The sequence below is a fragment of the Ranitomeya imitator genome, chromosome 1 (genome assembly GCF_032444005.1).
Source record: "Ranitomeya imitator isolate aRanImi1 chromosome 1, aRanImi1.pri, whole genome shotgun sequence".
Classification (NCBI taxonomy): Eukaryota; Metazoa; Chordata; class Amphibia; order Anura; family Dendrobatidae; genus Ranitomeya; species Ranitomeya imitator.
In genome coordinates, this window is record NC_091282.1 from 873,535,596 (window position 1) to 873,560,152 (window position 24,557).

At 43.2% G+C, this 24,557-nt stretch overlaps 1 protein-coding gene across 2 annotated transcripts in view; it reads right to left on the bottom strand.

The window, feature by feature from the left end:
• The window catches only part of ANTXR2 (ANTXR cell adhesion molecule 2), a 398,739-nt gene that overhangs the window by 298,166 nt on the left and 76,016 nt on the right, over window positions 1-24,557 (bottom strand). For both annotated transcript variants that reach the window (XM_069742748.1, XM_069742756.1), the window contains one exon: window positions 12,030-12,111. In XM_069742748.1, the coding sequence (XP_069598849.1) occupies window positions 12,030-12,111 (82 nt within the window). The remainder of the gene's footprint in view (window positions 1-12,029; window positions 12,112-24,557) is intronic.

Here is a 24,557-nt window from a genome sequence, read left to right on the forward strand (position 1 = left end):
TGGTACAGCATTTACTTGTGAAATTTAGGAATTTACTTTCACACTTTCAACATTCACTGTCCAAGTATGGACCACAATATCGAGATTCACTACGGGTCTCTTAGGTCAGGAGACTTGTACCCAGTCTTGACTTTCCAGTCTGTATTCAGAGAGTGAATGTTGAATGTGTCAAACTTGCTTTTGTGTATCTTTACTCACATAATTAAAGTGATGACTTTAGACACATCAAAAAGGATCCAGTACTTGAAATTGAAAATCTTGTCTACTACTTTCATGTTGATGGCCATTAGTTAGAATAGTTCATCAACAGTAGATTGGTGCACATGTGACACCAGCCCTGGTCGTGGCTGGAAATCCCAGCCTAGAGCGAACAAGCCAGAAAATGCGGCACGCAACAAGGGAATAAGAGAAGGACTAGTGGTGAACATTCCGTAGAGAGTATAATTCTGTTTTTGTTATAAACTTTGATGGCCTCTAGAATTAAGGAAAAGCCGAGTGAAGCCATTTAAAAAAAAAAAAAATTTTTAAAAATGGGAGATTTTTTTGTATATTCAAGTAGAATTATTTGATTTGTTCAATATTGATTTTGAGTGCCACTTGCAGATTTAAAAATTCTTACGCTCCTTTTAATACTAATGATAAGGTTACAATCGTTATCTGAGGAATGTTCTGCCACGCTGATTGCTCTTGGGCACGCTAATGTGACTGTGCATTTTTTGCACACTGTAGTCATACTCATTACTGAGTAAATGAAGATAATTGATAATTTGATTTCCCTTTTTTCATCATTTGCTTATCATTAACATGCCTATCCATCCAGTGATTATCATGACTCCATGACTTTTCCTTCTTGGTGCTTCTAATTCAATATTGAGAAGTGCATTTAGTGATATAAATCTATACAAGGTCTCTTGAACCTGAAATCAGAATCTGGCAGTAGTGCACTGACAGACCGTGGCCTGTAAATCTGTATAACCATGCACTAGCACAAAAGCCTTTCACATTTTTTAACCTCTTCCCAACAAGGCCAATTTCCATTTTTTTGTTTCAAATTTTTCTCCAATTCTTCCAAGAGCAATACCTTTTTTTCTGTCCATATAAACGTTTGAACGATTGAATGACGCCATTTCTTCTATGTATTTATTGGTCCCTTTAGGGGGCTTGAACCTGCGATCATCTGATCGATTGTATGATACACAGCAATACCACAGTACTGCTGCATATGGTAAATATCACGGCCCCCTTAGAAATCCAACCACAGACTCTTAGTGATGACAGGAACGCAGGTCTTCGATAGACCCCCGTTTGTCATAGCATCGGCGCCCTACGATTGTGTCATGATGGTGCTGATAGGCACATACAATTAGACGCCACCATGTCGGCGCATTGTCAAAGCCACTGTCAGAGTTTGACAGCGGTGTTTACAGGTTACTAGTCGTGCGCGAAGCTCTGCTCCACCAGTGGCTGGTAGATGCAGGTCCTAGCTGTGTGTTACAGCCGTTATCTGTTGGGCATGAGGTCGGTTCACCCTGTGAGTCCGCTCCATACACCCACTACCAACATTTACTGCAGATGTCTGTAAGAGTTTACTACACACAAGGGGCTGTTTAAATAATCCTTTGTCTAGATAGGCTCTTTTGATCCAGGTGAATTTTCACCAGAAATAACGCTGTTAACCTGCAGATATGGGGTAATCTGCAGGTTATCAGTATTATTATGCTGTTGGGTGCCTGCACACAGCCGAATGCAGCGAGGAGAAAAGTATCTTTATTCTCCTCGCCAGCGTTCGGTATTCAGTCACAGGGGGCGGAAGCAGCACCGGTTCAGTTACCGCTTTGAGTATAGAGAGCAGCTGCTGTTACCGCAGCACTGACTGACAGCCGGCCGCAATGTAGAACCAGTGTCAGTCAGGGCTGGGGGGTGCAGTTACAGTGGACGTGACTGAGCCGGCGCTGCTACTGCCTCCAAGACAAATAATGGCATACCAAAATGCAAAATTACTTGAGAAGCGAAATATGAAATTGGTAACCATGTTTAAACTTTGGGAAATGAAACAACTGTTAAATGATAACAGGCTGTCAGCTTGGGTAGAAATATAGTATGTGTTCTGCGATCTGTTCTACGTTAATAAGGAATGATGTAGTCACCAGATGCTGCTCAACTATATTTAGAATTTCACAAAAGAAATGAAAACCACATGACTCTTTGGTACATTTGCTGATTCACAGATCATTATGAACCAATTTACCTTAAATTGTGTTTGTGACTATGCACCTATGCAGATTTAAAGAAGACCTTTCTCTGGATTTTTCTTTTATTTATACTTACAGTAGCTACTCATCTAATCATCTACAGTATATACTCGAGTATAAGCCGAGATTTCCAGCCCATTTTTTTAGGCTGACAGTGCCCCTCTCGGCTTATACTCGAGTCATTGTCCCTGGGGGGTCGGCGGGGTAGGGGGAGCGCCAGCTGTGACATACTCACCTGCGACTGGTGCGGTCCCTGCATCTCCGGTCTCCAGGTGCTGACAGCTTCTTCCGTCACATGGTACAGCTCATTATAGTAATGAATATGGACCCGACTCCACTCCCATAGGGGTGGAGCCGCATATTCATTACTGTAATTAGCGGTAACGTTGACCGTTCAACGCTGGAAGAAGCTGTCAGCGCCCGAGACCGGAGATGCAGGGACCGCGCCAGGAGCAGGTGAGTATAATGGGGAGGGGGAGCACTGCGCGATATTCACCTCTCCTGGTTCCGGGCGCCGCTCTGTCTTCCACGTCCTCTGCAGTGATGCTCAGGTCAGAGGGCGCGATGACGTGGTTAGTGCGCACACTCTGCCTGAACGTTAGTGCAGAGAACGTGGAAGACACAGCGACGCCGGAACGAGGACAGGTGAATATTGCAAGTGCCGGGGGCCTGAGCGATGAGAGGTGAGTATGTCATTTTTTTTTTTAATCGCAGCAACAGCATATTGGGCAAATATCTCTATGGAGCATCTTATGGGGCCATAATTAACGTTTGTGCAGCATTATATGGGGCAAATATCTCTATGGAGCATCTTATGGGGCCATAATTAACGTTTGTGCAGCATTATATGGGGCAAATATCGCTATGGAGCATCTTATGGGGCCATAATTAACGTTTGTGCAGCATTATATGGGGCAAATATCTCTATGGAGCATCTTATGAAGCCCTTATTAACCTTTATGCAGTACTGTATGGGGCAAATGTCTGTATAGAGAATCTTATGTGGCCATTATTAATCTTTGTGCAGCATTATATGGGGCATATTTTAATATGGGGCCCATCATGAACTGTATGGAGCATTATATGGGGCTCCTGATTCAATATGGATATTCAAAAACACTTAACCTACTGATGTCTCAATTAGTTTTACTTTTATTGGTATCTATTTTTACTTTTGAAATTTACCGGTAGCTGCTGCATTTTCCACCCTAGGCTTATACTCGAGCCATTAAGTTTTCCTAGTTTTTTGTGGCAAAATTAGGAGGGTCGGCTTATACTCGGGTCGGCTTATACTCGAGTATATACGGTAATTGGTGCTGCTCTACTGTGTCTGGGACATTTTTTATTCTTCTTCTATGACCTTCGTTCCGAAAAGATATGTACCCCCTTGTACTAAAGGTGCATATTTTCCATTCAACCAACTGAGCCTATAACGTAGAACTTCACTGTGGGCATGGCTGTGTTTTGATTGGCCAGAAAAAGAGGAGGAAACTCAAAAAACCCACAGAGAAGTTCTGAGGTATACGCCCAGTTGGTCAAAGGGAAAATTTTGCACCTTTATTACGAGGAGACATAACTTGGGAACAGAGGGACACAGACGATTAAGAAAAACTATTCCAAAATCAAAGTACATTAGGCCAAATAATAGGGATACTTTAGCTGAGCATTTAAAATTGTGGAAATGTCTAATACACGTGGTCTTTGCTCTAATTCAGGGGTGCCCAACCTGTAGGTTGGGAGCCACACGTGGCTCGTGGGCCATAATGTGTAGTTCGCAGTTGTCTGACAAACTACATAATCAATAGATCTTGGGAAAAAATAAATTCCACAATTGGATGTGTTTATATATAATGTTCCTGTGCTGAGAGAATCATAAAAATGTGCCCCTGGAGTGTAGTGTGAAATGGCCCTTTCTGACCATGCAGGGACATGGTCTGATCATACTACATCTGCTGAGCTGACCAGGGAAGGAGGATTTGTAGTCCTCTTTTTCTGGCTTTGCTACTAAGTTTAGTGACCAGGGAAGAAAACAAAAGAGAGTATACAGACATTACAGCACGGGATCACAGCTGTTGGTTTCTGTGAGAAAAAACATTTTCCTGCCCGTTTAAAAATATGTTTTACCTCACAGAAAGAATTAGTGATCCCGTGCTGACCAGTAAGTGATACATCAAAGGACTCAGGGTTTCTGCCTTTAAATCATGTTGCTCACTGATGGGTGCCAAGAACAAAAAAACATATGAAAATTTATATGGGGAAATTAACACACTTTATGATCGATCTCTACTTCTTATCTGATCCCTAAAACATTCATGAGATAATATCTTAAACATTATATATGTACTCACCATTAAAATAATAATTTTAGAGAATTTTTCCAAAGCAAAGTTACTGCAAGCTAGTTTAAAACATGTGTTACCTTTTAAGCATTACGCTTTAAAGTGTCATATTAAATACAGAATATTATATTCCATGCTACTGAGTTACAGCCTGTGTTATGGACAAAAGTTACTGGTTGAGGGCTGCCGATCCATTTAGAGCACTTAATAGGTACTATTGTATTATGCTTTATGTTAGAACAGAAGTAAAATAAAGTTTGGGCTCTGGTTAGCACTGTTGCTTTGCAGCACTGGAGTCCAGGGTTCAAATCCCACCAAGGACAACATCTACAGGGAGTTTGTATGTTCTCCCCGTGTTTGCGTGGGTTTCCTGTTTCCTCCAACAGTCCAAAGACATACTGATTTTAGAATTTTAATTTAGAGTGTGAGCCCCATTGGGGACAGTGATGTTGTCTGTAAAGGGCTGTGCAATATGACGGTGTTATATAAGAATAAAAAATAAATATCAGGACTATTCAGAATAGTGTTTCAAGAAATTGACTGTAAAAGGAGTAGAAATTATCCACCCCAAAAAAACAGATTGAACACAAACATCTACCAATAAAAAGAAAAATGTAACCCATTTTCCCCAATGATGTCAAAACAAAACTATGTATCCTTGTAAACAAAGCATATTATGATGAATTCTCTATGCTGCCAAGAATCCTGGATCCAATAAGAAGAGCTTACAAAACAGATTTAAATATCTTGCCAAACGATAAATATATTGTTTCCTATAAAGGATATTAGGAAATACATAATACAACATGTCTCTAGATGACTGTTTCTCCAGAAACCTCTTAGCAGAATAATGCCAGACAATATCCTTGATCTAAAACACAACAAAAATATTTGATTGTTATGATAATATTGCTTCATTATTAGAAAGAAAAAAGCACTTATGATCTTTTTATAGGGAACCTGCCATGTAAAACAATGTTATTAACCTGGAGATAAGGGGTTAATAGCATTCTGATACCGTGCGGAGAGCCCCACTGCCAGGAGGAAATTAATAGGGGTGGTGTGTATAGAGTGCAGAGGCTATAATCGCACCCCTCTTCATGCACCAAGCTGTGACTGAAACTGTGCCAGAACCACACCTATCATTGAAAGCCGGCAGTGGGGCTCTCACTGTGTTAGTGCGCTATTTACCAGCAGATAAACCACATATCGCAGATTGTATACCAGTATCCTAATACTTCATAGTAGCCTTTTCAAGTTAGATGCATAATCCGCATGTCACGTGCCTACAATGTTTAATCATAGACTTCCCATTTCAATTGCACCTCATATCAAGATGCTACTACCATATTCAGCAAATCTCACAAAGTGATAAAACGTTAAAATTCTAGCTGGAAAATTGTCTTTCATAACTTATCTGTGCAAAACCACAAATAGGACACAATCTCTCAATAACTCAGCTGACCCAGTGATGCTTATTTCTTCCAGAATTTACGCAGTTTGGCAGGTTTGTAACATGCTCGCAACCAATGAGCCTTAGTATTTGTTCTTATTGCATCAGCAGCTATAAGACTTTAGAATAGGAAACAAATAATTGGGCATTGGATGCTAGTTTTGCTAAAAGAACATTAAAAGTCTAAAGACAAATGCCCACAATTTTATTTTATTAAAAAAAATTTTTTGCAATAATTATTAACATAAGAAAAAACAGGATGTAGCAGATTTTAAAGCATTTCTGGAATCATAGATCAATGCTCTTGTCCCTGAAATGATTAATTAAAAAGGTTGCACTGTAGTGATTTTCTTATCAAAACTATCCAAAGATGATGCCTGGTATTGAGTCTTAATTTGTCAATAGGTTTCTAAGTACACACTGCGCATGCAATGAAATCGATCTCTCCGATAGGATTAGGCTGGTGTACTTGCTTTCACCACAGTCAGAATGGCTGTTTAATTCCAAAATAAAAATTAGTATTTGATAAGTCCATGTAGAATGCAAGAGCTATGAGTCTAAGGTCGGAGTCCCGCTGCGAGAGCATCGGATGCGATATGACACTGCGAGAGGGAGCCAAGTTTTATGTATCTGTGCTCCGATCCTCGCGCATCAGAGAATTACAGCACAGCTGCAGAGGAGATGGAGAAATTAATTTCTCCATCTCCTCCATTGTCATCGTCCGCGGCAATTGCACTGCCATTGGCTGATATCCGAGTGCACAGGGTGGCACATGTTAAGGAACTGAAACTCCTAAACCCTTCAACCAATTTTAATGTGGATACCCTCGAATGAAAGCTGAAAGTCTGAACTTCAACTGCATCTGAATTGTTTTTTTTAATTCATTGTGATAATGTCAATAACCAAAATCAGAAATATGTTGTCTCTGTCCAAATATATATGGACCTAACTGTATGTATCCTCCTCCTGTGTCATACACTCTGTGTATGTATCCTCCTCCTGTGTCGTACATTCCATGTATGTATCCTCCTTCTGTGTGATAAACTTCATGTATGTACCCTCCTCCTGTGTGATAAACTCCATGTATGTATCCTCCTCCTGTGTAATACACTCCGTGTATGTATCCTCCTCCTGTGTGATTAACTCCATTTATGCATCCTCCTCCTGTGTGAAACATTCCAAGTATGTATCCTCCTCCTTTGTTATAAACTCCGTGTATGTATCCTGTTGTGAATTCTGTGGCAGAGCTCCCTCCTGTGGTCACAAGTGGTACTTCGGCTGATTCTCTCTGTGAGCTTCCGTTGGTGGAGGAAAGTGGTACTGCGGCTTCTGAGTTTCCTTCCTCAGGTGATGTGGTGAAGTCGTTAGGTGCTGCTCTATTTAACTCCACCTAGTGCTTTGATCCTGGCCTCCAGTCAATGTTCTAGTATTGGACCTGTTTCCTCCTGGATCGTTCCTGTGGCCTGCTGCTCTGCATAGCTAAATTTCGCTTTGCTATTTTGTTTGCTGTTTTTTTCTGTCCAGCTTGTCTATTTGTTTTTTCCTGCTTGCTGGAAGCTCTGGGACGCAGAGGGTGTACCTCTGTGCCGTTAGTTCGGTACGGAGGGTCTTTTTGCCCCCTTTGCGTGGTTTTTGTAGGGTTTTGTGTTGACCGCAAAGTTACCTTTCCTATCCTCGCTCTGTTCAGAAAGTCGGGCCTCACTTTGCTAAATCTATTTCATCTCTACGTTTGTCTTTTCATCTTAACTCACAGTCATTATATGTGGGGGCTGCCTTTTCCTTTGGGGTATTTCTCTGAGGCAAGGTAGGCTTATTTTCTATCTTCAGGCTAGCTAGTTTCTCAGGCTGTGCCGAGTTGCATAGGGAGCGTTAGGCGCAATCCACGGCTGCCTCTAGTGTTGTTGGAGAGGATTAGGGATTGCGGTCAGCAGAGTTCCCACGTCTCAGAGCTTGTTCTATGTTTTTGGGTTATTGTCAGGTCACTGTATGTGCTCTGACCTCTATGTCCATTGTGGTACTGAATTACCTTATCATAACAGTATCCTCCTCCTGTGTGATAAACTCTATGTATGCATCCTCCTCCTGGGTGATAAACTTAATGTATGTACCCTCTTCCTGTGTCATACACTCTGTGAATGTATCCTCCTTATGTGTGATACATTCCAAGTATGTATCCTCCTCCTGTGTAATAGACTCCATGCATGTATCCTCCTCATGTGTCATAAACTCTGTTTATGTATCCTCCACCTGTGTGATACACTCCATGTATGTATCCTCCTCCTGTGTGATAAACTCCGTGTATGAATCCGCCTCCTGTGTGATAAACTCCATGTATGTACCCTCCTCCTGTGTGATAAACTCCATGTACTGTATGTATCCTCCTCCTGTGTGATACACTCCGTGTATATATCCGCCTCCTGTGTAATACACTACGTGTATGTATCCTCCTCCTGCGTAATACACTACGTGTATGTATCCTCCTCCTGTGTGATACACTCCATGTATGTATCCTCCTCCTGTGTGATACACTCTATGTATGTATCCTCCTCCTGTGTGATAAACTCCATGTATATACCCTCCTCCTGTGTGATAAACTCCATCTATGTATCCTCCTCCTGTGTCATACACTCCGTGTATGAATCCGCCTCCTGTGTGATAAACTCCATGTATGTACCCTCCTCCTGTGTGATAAACTCCATGTATGTATCCTCCTCCTGTGTCATACACTCCGTGGGGAAGGCGAGGGGAAAAGTGACATCAAACACATGTGAGCTAATCCCACTAGATTTTGATGGCAAATTTCAGCTTTCTGCTCCACCTAGTGTTCAAAACTTGAATATATCAAAACTGTTTGAATTATTTATTCATCTTTTAGACTATTATACCATTTAACATTTGTCCTATTTTCTTATTTATAAAACTTTAATACTTTACATTTTATCAATAGGTAAAAAAATACACATTCCCTTTAAAAACAGATATATGCACTGCAGCCTGCAACAAAGGCCTTGACCCTACCTAATGAAGGCAAAAGTGGATGCAATATTTTTGAAGATATAATATATACTTGTTTTAAAGGGAACATGTCAGCAAGATTGTGCACAGTAACATACAGACAGTGTCAAGTCGGCGACTTTATACTGATTAAAATGATACCTTGGTTGATGAAATCTGTCCTGTGGTTGTTGTGTAATCTTTATTTTCAGCTTTGAGTTAATGACATGCTCGTGCTCCGGGGCGGTCTGTGGGGGTCTCCATGTGGTGCTCTGATTAGGTATTCATCTGTATGGCTTCTGACAGATCACTGATCCCACACTGACCTGCCCCCTATTTTACATAATGAATATTATATATATCTTGAAAAAAAAAAATGCTCTTCTGCAGGCAGGCACCAGCAGTGGCACCAGCGTTGTAGCATGATTGCATCTATAATGTGTATGCAATTCATTTCTTTGATATCCATGAATTAATTAAAAAAAAATCAGTTTGAAAATGGTGTCGACTGCGTCTGGGCAGGTGCTACAGCGCAGGTGCCGTTGGCTCCATCTGGGAGAAGGAAATTTTTTCTTCTCTAGTAATATTGCGCTGTCGGCTCCTGCGCAGTAGCAGCTATCGGATCACCTCTATATATAATGATAGCTGCCACTGCACAGGCGCGGCCGGCATAATTTTAAACTGATTTTTTTAAAGAATTTATGGATAACCTCAAAGAAATGAATTACATACAGTACAGACCAAAAGTTTGGACACACCTTCTCATTTAAAGATTTTTCTGTATATTCATGACTATGAAAATTGTAAATTCACACTGAAGGCATCAAAACTATGAATTAACACATGTCGAATTATATACTTAACAAAAAAGTGTGAAATAACTGAAAATATGTCTTATATTTTAGGTTCTTCAAAGTAGCCACCTATTGCTTTGAAGACTGCTTTGCACACTCTTGGCATTCTCTTGTTGAGCTTCAAGAGGTAGTCACCGGGAATGCTTTTCACTTCACAGGTGTGCCCTGTCAGGTTTAATAAGTGGGATTTCTTGCCTTATAAATGGGGTTGGGACAATCAGTTGTGTTGTGCAGAAGTCTGGTGGATACACAGCTGATAGTCCTACTGAATAGACTGTTAGAATTTGTATTATAGCAAGAAAAAAGCAGCTAAGTAAAGAAAAACGAGTAGCCATCATTACTTTAAGAAATGAAGGTCAGTCAGTCTAAAAAACTTTGAAAGTGTCCCCAAGTGCAGTTGCAAAAACTATCAATTCCTGCAAAGAAACTGGCTCACATGAGGACCGCCCCAGGAAAGGAAGACCAAGAGTCACCTCTGCTTCTGAGGATAAGTTTATCCGAGTCACCAGCCTCAGAAATCGCAGGTTAACAGCAGCTCAGATTAGAGACCAGGTCAATACCACACAGAGTTCTAGCAGCAGACACATCTCTACAACAACTGTTAAGAGGAAACTTTGTGAAGCAGGCCTTCATGGTAAAATAGATGCTAGGAAACCACTGCTAAGGACAGGCAACAAGCAGAAGAGACTTGTTTGGGCTAAAGAACACAAGGAATGGACATTAGACCAGTGGAAATCTGTGCTTTGGTCTGATGAGTCCAAATTTGAGATCTTTGGTTCCAACCACCATGTCTTTGTGCGACGCAGAAAAAGATAACGGATAGACTCTACATGCTTGGTTCCCACCATGAAGCATGAAGGAGGAGGTGTGATGGTATGGGGGTGCTTTGCTGGTGACACTGTTGGGGATTTATTCAAAATTGAAGGCATACTGAACCAGCATGGTTACCACAGCATCTTGCAGCGGCATGCCATTCCATCCGGTTTGCGTTTAGTTGGACCATCATTTATTTTTCAACAGGACAATGACCCCAAACACAGCTCCAGGCTGTGTAAGGGCTATTTGACCAAGAAGGAGAGTGATGGGGTGCTACGCTAGGCCTGAACCCAATCGAGATGGTTTGGGTTGAGCTGGACGCAGAGTGTAGGCAAAAGGGCCAACAAGTGCTAAGCATCTCTGGGAACTCCTTCAAGATTGTTGGAAGACCATTCCCGGTGACTACCTCTTGAAGCTCATCAAGAAAATGCCAAGAGTGTGCAAAGCAGTCATCAAAGCAAAAGGTGGCTACTTTGAATAACCTAGAATATAACACATATTTTCAGTTGTTTCACACTTTTTTGTTAAGTATATAATTCCACATGTGTTAATTCATAGTTTTGATGCCTTCAGTGTGAATGTACAATTTTCATAGTCATGAAAATACAGAAAAATCTTTAAATGAGGTGTGTCCAAACTTTTGGACTGTACTATACATATTATTGATGAGATCATGCTGCAGCGCAGGTGCCACTGCCAGCTCCTGCCTGAAGAAGGGGATTTTTTTTTCAATATATACATAATATTCATTATGTAAACTAAGGGGCAGGTCAGTGAGGGATCAGTGACCTGTCAGAAGCCAAACAGATGAACACATAATCAGAGCACCACATGAAGACCCCACAAGCCGCCCCGGAGCACGAGCATATCATTAACTCAAAACTGAGAATACAGATTAAACAATAACCACAAGACGGATTTCATCAACCAAGGTATCATATTAATCAGTATAACGGCACCTACCTGATAATCACTGTAGGTTACTGTGCACAATCCTACTGACAGGTTCCCTTTAACGTTGAAAAGTGTATGCTTCTTAGGGCTGAGTCAGACAGCCATATAACTCATGTGAGAATCACATTGCACTGCACTGGCCAGCACCTCTCCTGACCTGAGCAACACAGTATGATGGATTACTATGCAGTTGTCACTCTCTGGTCAGGAGAGCAGACAGCCAGTACCAGGTTTATGAGATTCTCCCACGACAAATACGGAAGTCTGTCTCTGCCCTTAGATACTCACTTGGTGAAATCTGATTTAATTGGCACAGACATTAGGTACGTATCAGACATACCTAAGTACATACATATTTACAACTTACTTGCATAAAACCTTCGTGCATGTATGTTTCACCAGCTGGGGTCACTTTATTCAAATCCTGAAGTCCTTTATTAATTTTGGTCCTGTAAAAAGATATTCAGAGCACAGCATTTAGAGAATTCCTGGACCTTCAGTAGATAAAACAGTGATTTTTTTTTTTTTTTTAAATGCAGCACGCAGCCCACTAAATTATAGCTGGAATCAGAGTCTCTTCCCGTACATCATGCTATTCTTAGATGGGGCAGATAAAAACTGGTGACAGATTCCCTTTAACCCCTTAGCGACCGCCGATACGCCTTTTAACGGCGGCCCCTAAGGGTACTTAAACCACAGCGCCGCTAATTAACGGCGCTGTGGAAAAAGTGTATAGCGCCCCCCAGAGTCGGATTTTCTCCGGGGTCTCGGCTGCCGAGGGTAGCCGAGACCCCAGAGAACATGATTCGGGGGGTTTTTAACCCACCCCGCATTTGCGATCGCCGGTAATTAACCGTTTACGGCGATCGCAAAAAAAAAAAAAAAAACGCGATCTCTTTTTAATTTCTCTATCCTCCGATGTGATCGCACATCGGAGGATAGAGAAAAGGGGTCCCAGGTAGCCCCCCAATACTTACCTATCTCCCCCGATGCTTCTCGTGGCTCCCGGTGGGAGCCGCCATCTTGAAAATGGCGGGCGCATTCGCAGTGCGCCCGCCGGCCGGCCCCGCGAGAATCTTTGGGGTCTCGGCTGCCGGGGGTAGCCGGGACCCCAAAGAGCATGATCGGGGGTCGGTTTTAGCGACCCCTGTTTTGCGATCGCCGGTAATTAACTGTTTACCGGCGACCGCAAAAAAAAAAAAAAAAAGTAAAGTGTAATTCTCTGTCCTCTGATGTGATCGCACAATACTTACCTACGTCCCTGGATCCTCCTGCTGCTCCTCCTGGCCGCCGGCATCTTCTGGGCAAAAGAAAATGGCGGGCGCATGTGCAGTGCGCCCGCCATCTGTCTCCATCTGCCGGCCGGCAGGAGAAGAGCAGTTGAGGCTAAAATTAGGGTTAGGGGTAGGGTTAGGGTTAGGGGTAGGGTTAGGGGTAGGGTTAGGGGTAGGGGTAGGGTTAGGGTTAGGGGTAGGGGTAGGGTTAGGGTTAGGGGTAGGGTTAGGGGTAGGGTTAGGGGTAGGGTTAGGGTTAGGGGTAGGGTTAGGGCTAGGGTTAGGGCTAGGGTTAGGGCTAGGGTTAGGGGTAGGGCTAGGGTTAGGGTTAGGGCTAGGGTTAGGGTTAGGACTAAATTTAGGGTTAGGGTTGGGGCTAAATTTAGAGTTAGGGTTGGTGCTAAATTTAGGGTTAGGCTTCTTTCACACTTACGTCGGTACGGGGCCGTCGCAATGCATCGGCCCGACATACCGACGCACGTTGTGAAAATTGTGCACAACGTGGGCAGCGGATGTAGTTTTTCAACGCATCCGCTGCCCAATCTATGTCCTGGGGAGGAGGAGGCGGAGTTACGGCCACGCATGCGCGGTCAGAAATGGCGGATGCGACGTACAAAAAAACATTACATTGAACGTTTTTTTGTGCTGACGGTCTGCCAAAACACTGATCCAGTGCACTACGGACGCGACGTGTGGCCATCCGTCACGATCCGTCGGCAATACAAGTCTATGGGCAAAAAACGCATCCTGCGGGCACATTTGCAGGATCCGTTTCTTGTCCAAAATGACGGATTGCGACGGATGCCAAACGACGCAAGTGTGAAAGTAGCCTTAGGGCTAGGGTTAGGGTTGAGGCTAAAGTTAGGGTTAGAGTTGGGATTAGGGTTAGGGTTTGGATTAGGGTTGGTATTAGGGTTAGGGTTGGCATTAGGTTTACGCTTGGGATTAGGGTTAGGTTTGGGATTAGGGTTAAGGTTAGGGTTGTGATTAGGGGTGTATTGGGATTAGGGTTAGGTTTGAGGTTAGTGTTGAGATTAGGATTAGGGGTGTGTTGGATTTAGGGTTTTGATTAGGGTTATGGTTAGGGTTGACATTAGGGTTGTTTTGGGGTAAGGGTTGGGATTATCGTTAGGGTTAGTGATTAGGATTATGGATCGGGTTGGGATTAGGGTTAGGGGTGTGTTGGAGTTGGGATGGAGCTAGAATTGAGGGGTTTCCACTGTTTAGGTACATCAGGGGGTCTCCAAACACGACAGCCAATTTTGCGCTCAAAAAGTCAAATGGTGCTCCCTCCCTTCTGAGCTCTGCCGTGCGCCCAAACAGTGGGTTACCCCCACATATTTGGCATCAGCACACTCGGGATAAATTGGACAACAACTTCTGGGGTCCAATTTCTCTTGTTACCCTTGTGAAAATAAAAACTTGGGGGCTACAAAATCCTTTTTGTGGAAATATATATATATATATATATATATTTTTTATGACTCTACATTATAAACTTCTGTGAAGCACTTGGGCATTCAAAGTTCTCACCACACATCTATATAAGTTCCTTGGGGGGTCTAGTTTCCAAAACGGGGTCACTTGTGGGGGGTTACTACTGTTTAGGTACATCAAGGGCTCTGCAAACGCAACATAACGCCCACAGACCATTCTATCTAAGTCTGCATTCCAAAACGGCGCTCCTTCCCTTCCGAGCTCTGCCGTGCGCCCAAACAGTGGTTTACCCCCACATATGGGGCATCAGCATACTCAGGATAAATTGGACAACAACTTTAGTGGTCCAATTTCTCCTGTTACCCTTGTGAAAATAAAAACTTGGGGGCTACAATATCTTTTTTGTGAAAAAAAAATATTTTTTATTTTCACGACTCTGCATTCTAAACTTCTGTGAAGCACTTGGGCATTCAAAGTTCTCGCCACACATCTAGATAAGTTCCTTGGGGGGTCTAGTTTCCAAAATGGGGTCACTTGTGGGGGGTTACTACAGTTTAGGTACATCAGGGGCTCTGCAATCGCAACATAATGCCCACAGACCATTCTATCAAAGTCTGCATTCCAAAAAGGCGCTCCTTCCCTTCCGAGCTCTGCTGTGCGCCCAAACAGTGGTTTACCCCCACATATGGGGCATCAGCATACTCAGGATAAATTGGACAACAACTTTAGTGGTCCAATTTCTCCTGTTACCCTTGTGAAAATAAAAACTTGGGGGCTACAATATCTTTTTTGTGAAAAAAAATATATTTTTTATTTTCACGACTCTGCATTCTAAACTTCTGTGAAGCACTTGGGCATTCAAAGTTCTCACCACACATCTAGATAAGTTCCTTGGGGGGTTTAGTTTCCAAAATGGGGTCACTTGTGGGGGGTTACTACAGTTTAGGTACATCAGGGGCTCTGCAATCGCAACATAATGCCCACAGACCATTCTATCAAAGTCTGCATTCCAAAAAGGCGCTCCTTCCCTTCCGAGCTCTGCCGTGCGCCCAAACAGTGGTTTACCCCCACATATTGGGCATCAGCATACTCAGGATAAGTTGGACAACTTTAGTGGTCCAATTTCTCCTGTTACCCTTGTGAAAATAAAAACTTGGGGGCTACAATATCTTTTTTGTGAAAAAAAATATATTTTTTATTTTCACGACTCTGCATTCTAAACTTCTGTGAAGCACTTGGGCATTCAAAGTTCTCACCACACATCTAGATAAGTTCCTTGGGGGGTCTAGTTTCCAAAATGGGGTCACTTGTGGGGGGTTACTACAGTTTAGGTACATCAGGGGCTCTGCAATCGCAACATAATGCCCACAGACCATTCTATCAAAGTCTGCATTCCAAAAAGGCGCTCCTTCCCTTCCGAGCTCTGCCGTGCGCCCAAACAGTGGTTTACCCCCACATATGGGGCATCAGCATACTCAGGATAAATTGGACAACAACTTTAGTGGTCCAATTTCTCCTGTTACCCTTGTGAAAATAAAAACTTGGGGGCTAAAAAAATCTTTTTTGTGGAAAAAAAAAATATTTTTTATTTTCACGACTCTGCATTATAAACTTCTGTGAAGCACTTGGGCATTCAAAGTTCTCACCACACATCTAGATAAGTTCCATGGGGGGTCTAGTTTCCAAAATGGGGTCACTTGTGGGGGATTTCTACTGTTTAGGCACATCAGGGGCTCTCCAAACGCGACATGGCGTCCAATCTCAATGCCAGCCAATTCTGCATTGAAAAAGTAAAACGGCACTCCTTCTCTTCCAAGCTCTGCGGTGCGCCCAAACAGTGGTTTACCCTCACATATGGGGTATCGATATATTCAGGAGAAATCGCACAACAACTTTTGTGGTCTAATTTCTCCTGTTACCCTTGTGAAAATAAGAATTTGTAGGCGAAAAGATCATTTTTGTGTAAACAAAAGCGATTTTTTATTTTCACGGCTCTACGTTATAAACTTCTGTGAAGCACTTGGGGGTTCAAAGTGCTCACCACACATCTAGATAAGTTCCTTAAGGGGTCTAGTTTCCAAAATGGTGTCACTTGTGGGGGGTTTCCACTGTTTAGGCACATCAGGGGCTCTCTAAACGTGACATGGCGTCCGATCTCAATTCCAGCCAATTCTGCATTGAAAAAGTCAAACGGCGCTCCTTCACTTCTAAGTTCTGCGGTGCGCCCAAAAAGTAGTTTACCCCCACATATGGGGTATTGGCGTATTCAGGAGAAATTGCATAACAAAATTCATGGTTACATTTCTGTTTTTACACTTGTGAAAATAAAAAAAATGGTTCTGAATTAAGATGTTTGCAAAAAAAAGTTAAATGTTCATTTTTCCTTCCACATTGTTTCAGTTCCTGTGAAGCACGTAAAGGGTTAATAAACTTCTTGAATGTGGTTTTGAGAACCTTGAGGGGTGTAGTTTTTAGAATGGTGTCACACTTCATTATTTTCTATCATATAGACCCCTCAAAATGACTTCAAATGTGATGTGGTGCCTAAAAAAAAATGGTGTTGTAAAAATGAGAAATTGCTGGTCAACTTTTAACCCTTATAACTCCCTAACAAAAAAAAATTTTGTTTCCAAAATTGTGCTGATGTAAAGTAGACATGTGGAAAATGTTATTTATTAACTATTTTTCGTGACATATCTCTCTGATTTAAGGGCATAAAAATACAAAGTTTGAAAATTGCAAAATTTTAAAAATTTTCGCCATATTTCCGTTTTTTTCATAAATAATCGCAAGTAATATCGAAGAAATGTTACCACTAACATGAAGTACAATATGTCACGAAAAAACTATCTCAGAATCAGTGGGATCCATTGAAGCGTTCCAGAGTTATAACCTCATAAAATGACAGTGGTCAGAATTGCAAAAATTGGCTCGGTCATTAACCCCTTTCTGCCATTAGACGTACTATTGCGTCCATGTGGGGTGGGCTTTACTTCCCAAGGACGCAATAGTACGTCATATGCGATCGGCAGCGCTCACGGGGGGAGCGCCGCCGATCGCGGCCGGGTGTCAGCTGTTTATCGCAGCTGACATCCGGCACTATGTGCCAGGAGCGGTCACGGACCGCCCCCGGCACATTAACCCCCGGCACACCGCGATCAAAGATGATCGCGATGTGCCGGCGGTACAGGGAAGCACCGCGCAGGGAGGGGGCTCCCTGCGGGCTTCCCTGAGCCCCCCGCAGCAACGCGATGTGATCGCGTTGCTGCGAGGGTCTCACCTCCCTCCCTGCTCCCTCCAGCCCCGGATCCAAGATGGCCGCGGATCCGGGTCCTGCAGGGAGGGAGGTGGCTTCACAGAGCCTGCTCAGAGCAGGCACTGTGAAGCCTGCAGCGCTGCATATCAGATCAGTGATCTGACAGAGTGCTGTGCAAACTGTCAGATCACTGATCTGTGATGTCCCCCCCTGGGACAAAGTAAAAAAGTTAAAAAAAAAAAATTTCAAATGTGTAAAAAAAAATTAAAAAAAATATTCCAAAATAATGAAAAAAAAATAAAAATATTATTCCCATAAATACATTTCTTTATCTAAATAAAAAAAAAAAAACAATAAAAGTACACATATTTAGTATCGCCGCGTCCGTAATGGCCCGACCTATAAAACTTGCCCACTAGTTAACCCCTTCAGTAAACACCGTAAGAAAAAAAAAAAAAAAAAACGAGGCAAAAAACAACGCTTTATTATCATACCGCCGAACAAAAAGTGGAATAACACGCGATCAAAAAGACAGATATAACTAACCATGGTACCGCTGAAAACGTCATCTTGTCCCGCAAAAAACGAGCCGCCATACAGCATCATCAGCAAAAAAATAAAAAAGTTATAGTCCTGAGAATAAAGCGATGCAAAAATAATTATTTTTTCTATAAAATAGTTTTTATCGTATAAAAGCGCCAAAACATAAAAAAAATGATATAAATGAGGTGTCGCTGTAATCGTACTGACCCGAAGAATAAAACTGCTTCATCAATTTTACCAAACGCGGAACGGTATAAACGCCTCCCCCAAAAGAAATTCATGAATAGCTGGTTTTTGGTCATTCTGCCTCACAAAAATCGGAATAAAAAGCGATCAAAAAATGTCACGTGCCCGAAAATGTTACCAATAAAAACATCAACTCGTCCCGCAAAAAACAAGACCTCACATGACTCTGTAGACCAAAATATAGAAAAATTAAAGCTCTTAAAATGTGGTAACGCAAAAAATATTTTTTGCAATAAAAAGCGTCTTTCAGTGTGTGACGGCTGCCAATCATAAAAATCCGCTAAAAAACCCGCTATAAAAGTAAATCAAACCCCCCTTCATCACCCCCTTAGTTAGGGAAAAATTAAAAAAAATGTATTTATTTCCATTTTCCCATTAGGGCTAGGGTTAGAGTTAGGGCTAGGGTTAGGGCTAGGGTTAGGGCTAGGGTTAGGGTTAGGGTTAGGGCTAGGGTTAGGGCTCGGGTTAGGGTTAGGGCTAGGGCTAGGGTTAGGGCTAGGGTTAGGGTTAGGGTTAGGGCTAGGGTTAGGGCTAGGGTTAGGGCTAGGGTTAGGGCTAGGGTTAGGATTAGGGTTAGGGCTAGGGTTAGGGCTAGGGCTACAGTTTGGGTTGGGGCTAAAATTACAGTTAGGGTTTAGATTACATTTACGGTTGGGAATAGGGTTGGGATTAGGGTTAGGGGTGTGTCAGGGTTAGAGGTGTGGTTAGGGTTACTGTTGGGATTAGGGTTAGGGATGTGTTTGGATTAGGGTTTCAGTTATAATTGGGGGGTTTCCACTGTTTAGGCACATCAGGGGCTCTCCAAACGCAACATGGCGTCCGATCTCAATTCCAGCCAATTCTGCGTTGAAAAAGTAAAACAGTGCTTCTTCCCTTCCGAGCTCTCCCGTGTGCCCAAACAGGGGTTTACCCCAACATATGGGGTATCAGCGTACTCAGGACAAATAGGACAACAACTTTTGGGGTCCAATTTCTCCTGCTACCCTTGGGAAAATACAAAACTCGGGGCTAAAACATATTTTTTGTGGGAAAAAAAAAGATTTTTTATTTTCACGGCTCTGCGTTATAAACTGTAGTGAAACACTTGGGGGTTCAAAGTTCTCACAACACATCTAGATTAGTTCCCTGGGGGGTCTAGTTTCCAATATGGGGTCACTTGTGGGGGGTTTCTACTGTTTAGGTACATTAGGGGTTCTGCAAACGCAATGTGACGTCTGCAGACCATTCCATCTAAGTCTGCATTCCAAATGGCGCTCCTTCCCTTCCGAGCTCTGCCATGCGCTCAAACGTTGGTTTCCCCCAACATACGGGGTATCAGCGTACTCAGGACAAATTGGACAACAACTTTTGGGGTCGAATTTCTCCTCTTACCCTCAGGAAAATACAAAACTGGGGGCTAAAAAATCATTTTTGTGGGAAAAAAATTTTGTTTTATTTTTACGGCTCTGCATTATAAACTTCTGTGAAGCACTTGGTGGGTCAAAGTGCTCACCACACCTCTAGATAAGTTCCTTAGGGGGTCTATTTTCCAAAATGGTGTCATTTACACTTGGGGGTTCAAAGCTATCACAACACATCTAGATGAGTTCCTTAGGGGGTCTAGTTTCCAAAATGGTGTCACTTGTGGGAGGTTTCTACTGTTTAGGTACATTAGGGGCTCTGCAAATGCAATGTGACACCTGCAGACCATTCCATCTAAGTCCTCATTCCAAATGGAGCTCCTTCCCTTCCGAGCTCTCCCATCCGCCCAAACAGTGGTTTACCCCCACATATGGGCTATCAGCGTACTCAGGACAAATTGTACAACAACTTTTGGGGTCCAATTTCTTCTCTTACCCTTTGGAAAATAAAAAATTGGGGGCGAAAAGATAATTTTTGTGAAAAAATATGATTTTTTATTTTTACGGTTCTACATTATAAACTTCTGTGAAGCACTTGTTGGGTCAAAGTGCTCACCACACCTCTAGATAAGTTCCTTAGGGGGTCTACTTTCCAAAATGGTGTCACTTGTGGGGGGTTTCAATGTTTAGCCACATCAGGGGCTCTCCAAACGAAACATGGCGTCCCATCTCAATTCCAGTCAATTTTGCATTGAAAACTCAAATGGCACTCCTTCGCTTCCGAGCTCTGCCATGCGCCCAAACAGTGGTTTACCCCCACATGTGGGGTATTGGCGTACTCAGGGCAAATTGTACAACAATGTTTGGGGTCCATTTTCTCCTGTTACCCTTGGTAAAATAAAACAAATTGGAGCTGAATTAAATTTTTTGTGAAAAAAAGTTAAATGTTCATTTTTATTTAAACATTCAAAAAATTCCTGTGAAGCACCAGAAGGGTTAATAAACTTCTTGAATATGGTTTTGAGCACCTTGAGGGGTGTAGTTTTTAGAATGGTGTCACACTTGGGTATTTTCTATCATATAGACCCCTCAAAATGACTTCAAATGAGATGTGGTCCCTAAAATAAAATGGTGTTGTAGAAATGAGAAATTGCTGGTCAACTTTTAACCCTTATAACTCCCTAACAAAAATAATTTTGGTTCCAAAATTGTGCTGATGTAAAGTAGACATGTGGGAAATGTTACTTATTAAGTATTTTGTGTGACATATCTCTGTGATTTAATTGCATAAAAATTCAAAGTTGGAAAATTGCGAAATTTTCATAATTTTCGCCAAATTTCCGTTTTTTTCACAAATAAACGCAGGTACTATCAAATAATTTTTACCATTGTCATGAAGTACAATATGTCACGAGAAAACAATGTCAGAATCACCAGGATCCATTGAAGCGTTCCAGAGTTATAACCTCATAAAGGGACAGTGGTCAGAATTGTAAAAATTGGCCCGGTCATTAACGTGCAAACCACCCTTGGGGGTAAAGGGGTTAAGTACCAAATTGGCTCTGTCACTAAGGGGTTAAAAAAGTTTTACAGAACCTTGATAATGATGACTATCCTATCAGATGATAGCTCCCCCAATCAATGGAATACACACTGTGTGGAATCGGAATTGTACAGCTATGTAAACTGTGTAGTGGCTGTTATCAGATACTTTTGCTCAGATCCCATTCATTTTAATGGGAACTGAGTTGCGGTACCTGAAAACAGTTGGTAAACATTGTATAAAGCTAAGGTGGCTTCATACAAATGTTCTTTTGTCGATCGTGGGAGCTGCTATAATCTATGGGAGTGCTAGAAGACTGAACCTAATATTTATGATAGGTCCTAAGCATAGGCCATCAGTATCAAGGTGGTTGCTGTCATGTACGGACTGGGGCTGAAATTCAGTCCTGGCATTTGAAATCACACAGGCCCATGTTGTCCCCATCCCTATGAACCAGATGGAATATATTACATAATACTCTGTATGGAGGAAAGCAGGATTTACAACAAAACCAATATTTCTAATGATACCCGTGGCCTGCTGGGGTAAGTGATGGAATAAGCAACTTTGTGCTCCATCACAACTCTAAACAGTATGGGTGTCTTTAAAACACGGATTCTGTTAACAACGTAGGAGACAAGGCAGCCCATGACCAGACAGGCCCTTCTGGCATTTGCCAGAATTGCCAGATGGCCAGTCCGACCCTGGTTGCTGTTTAATCTGTATTTGTGGTTTTTAGATAGAGATTCTTGTGCTACGGGGGCGGCCTGTGGGCGAGGCTTTATGTGGTGTCCTGCCTACATATGCATGTGTGACACCCCTAGGGGTATTTGCCACAAAAATAGTTACTGACAGTAAGTACAAATACTAAAATAGCAAGACTGCACTACCACCTCCGGCCAGAAGGGGGAGCTCCAGAGACTCCCCTTGATCCATTCTGGTCTGAGAGAAGAAATGGCAGTTGGGCCAAGGAGCTGATAGTGAGAGGTCATACAGTTAAATCTCTAACAGCCCTGTGACTGTTACCAGGCCTAAATCACCGGCCTGAGGAGAAGAGGGATAGAGAAAAAGGACATTGTGAGAACCGGGTAGCATTAATCACTACCCAGAACAGGCGCAAAGACGGATACCGGATCCGTGGCTGTATTCATTATATATAATACAGCAACCGGAAAAACGTGAGGTGATATCAGCTTCACTAGGGTCAGATGCAGCAACAGACACAGAGTTCAGCGGTACTCCCAGAGGGGGTAAACCGATAAAAGGACTCGGGTTGCCCGTCAAACCAGGACCCGGAGGGGACAGATTGGGCCGGCAGCCAGTTCACATACAGCAGCAGGGCCGCACAGAAATTGCGCACAATAAGAGGCGAAGACCCCGGCAGGGTCAAAGTAACTCAGAGTTCCTATACAGACTCCGGTGACAGGACTGGTTGTAAATCCTTTTTTGTTAAAGTAAACTGGTTAAACGTTTCAGTGCCTCAGTCTTTCATTTGGACAATAGCCATCTATCCAGGATCGAGATCGTCACCGCTGGGAGAACCTGCTGCTGATCAAGTAAGTGCCTGTCCCCTCATGATACCCCTTACACTGTGCATTGCCTGAGGCCACAGCACCGGGTCAAGCCACCCGTGACATCCCCCTCAAGAGACAGACTCCATTGGTCCGGTGCTGGGTATCCCGGTCTCCTGGGCGTCACAATTGGCGTCACGAACAGGATCTAGCCAGCCCGTATACCGGGTATTGTGTGCCGTGATTGGAGCCCAAAACTGTGAAAACTGGGATGAAAAATCTTGAAAATTGACTTTATTAAAGAAAAATCCATTCCCCATTGAAAACTATTGAAAGTGACTTTTCCCCATTGGTTATAATGGAGTAAAGATGGCCGCCATCCCCTGAGGTAATCACTTCATAACCGTTAGGCACGAGACTGTTAATTGAGCTACGCCATCACCTGAGCCCCAGTCTAACTGAAAAACTTCAGAATCCGCCATTACAGAGCGCGGTGGGTGGGAGCAGCAGGGGCGTGTCATTGTGGGCGGCACCAAGCTGAGCGCTCTGACATCAGAGCAAGGGGAAAATCGATCCCGCTGTGCAGAACGAATCTACACTATCCCGACGGAAGCGGAGGACCGGAAGGGTCCGGATTAACTAAGGGGGCACAGTATGTCGCAGCACGGAGACGCCGCAGCACTCGGCAACGCTAATGCAGCTGAAAGACAGAGTGTCAATAGAGAGTCCGGCAGCGCAGCGGTGCAAGGAGTGGCGCCCATCATGCCGGTGCTGATGCCATATACCCCGGGTGGCCCATGGCTTCCAATGTATGATGTATGAAGGTGAGCCTAATACCCTTGACGATTTCAGAGAAAAGATGCTGGCCCATTTTGACATGTTCCCTGTGGGTGAAGTTCAGCGTGTTAGTCTCCTGATGATGCAGTTAAGTGGCCATGCTAAGCGAGAAGTCACAGCATGGGCAGCTGATCTAAAAGGCACTGTTGAACGCATATTTGCTGGATTAAAAGCTACATTTGAAACCACGGCCAGCAGCAAAGCTAAAATACGATTCTTTAGTTGCAAACAAAAAGCTAATGAGGGCGTGAGAGACTTTGCCTTAAACCTGCAGGAAGCCCTTAAATCACTTACACTGGCTGAACCCATTTTTAACACCGGAGCGGATAAACTGCTAAGAGATCAATTTATTGAGGGACTCTACACCCCTTCTCACCGGGGGCATGTGAGCATGCTTGTTTTTAAGAACCCTGAATTGACATTTGCCCAATTAAAGGAGAGCGCTATACGTCTCCAGCTGGCAGAGGCACCTCGGGATCAGGATCCTGCGCAACCCATGGCAGAGGCACCTCAACAACAGGGAGTGCCAGTGACATCAGCTATGTCTGGGGCCATTGCTAAGCCCCTGGGGCCCAGTACTAATGAGGCTCTTCAACAAAAGCTTGACTCTTTAGCTGATGTTGTTGCTTCAATGGCTAAAACCATGCAGGAGATGAGAGGACACAAGATGGAGTTGGCAAACTGTAGAGAGGATGTTCCATGGATGAGACCCCGGAGATACCCGACATGGAGAGGACGACCCCGCGACCGCTACCAACCGGATGGACAGCCCATTTGCCGCCGTTGCCAGCAGCCAGGCCACTTTGCACGAGATTGTGATTTAAACGGGAATCCCCTGGGAATGCGGGCCGCTTCGCAGGAATGAACTTTCAAGGCCCAACACCCTGGCACGACAGGTACATCGGAGG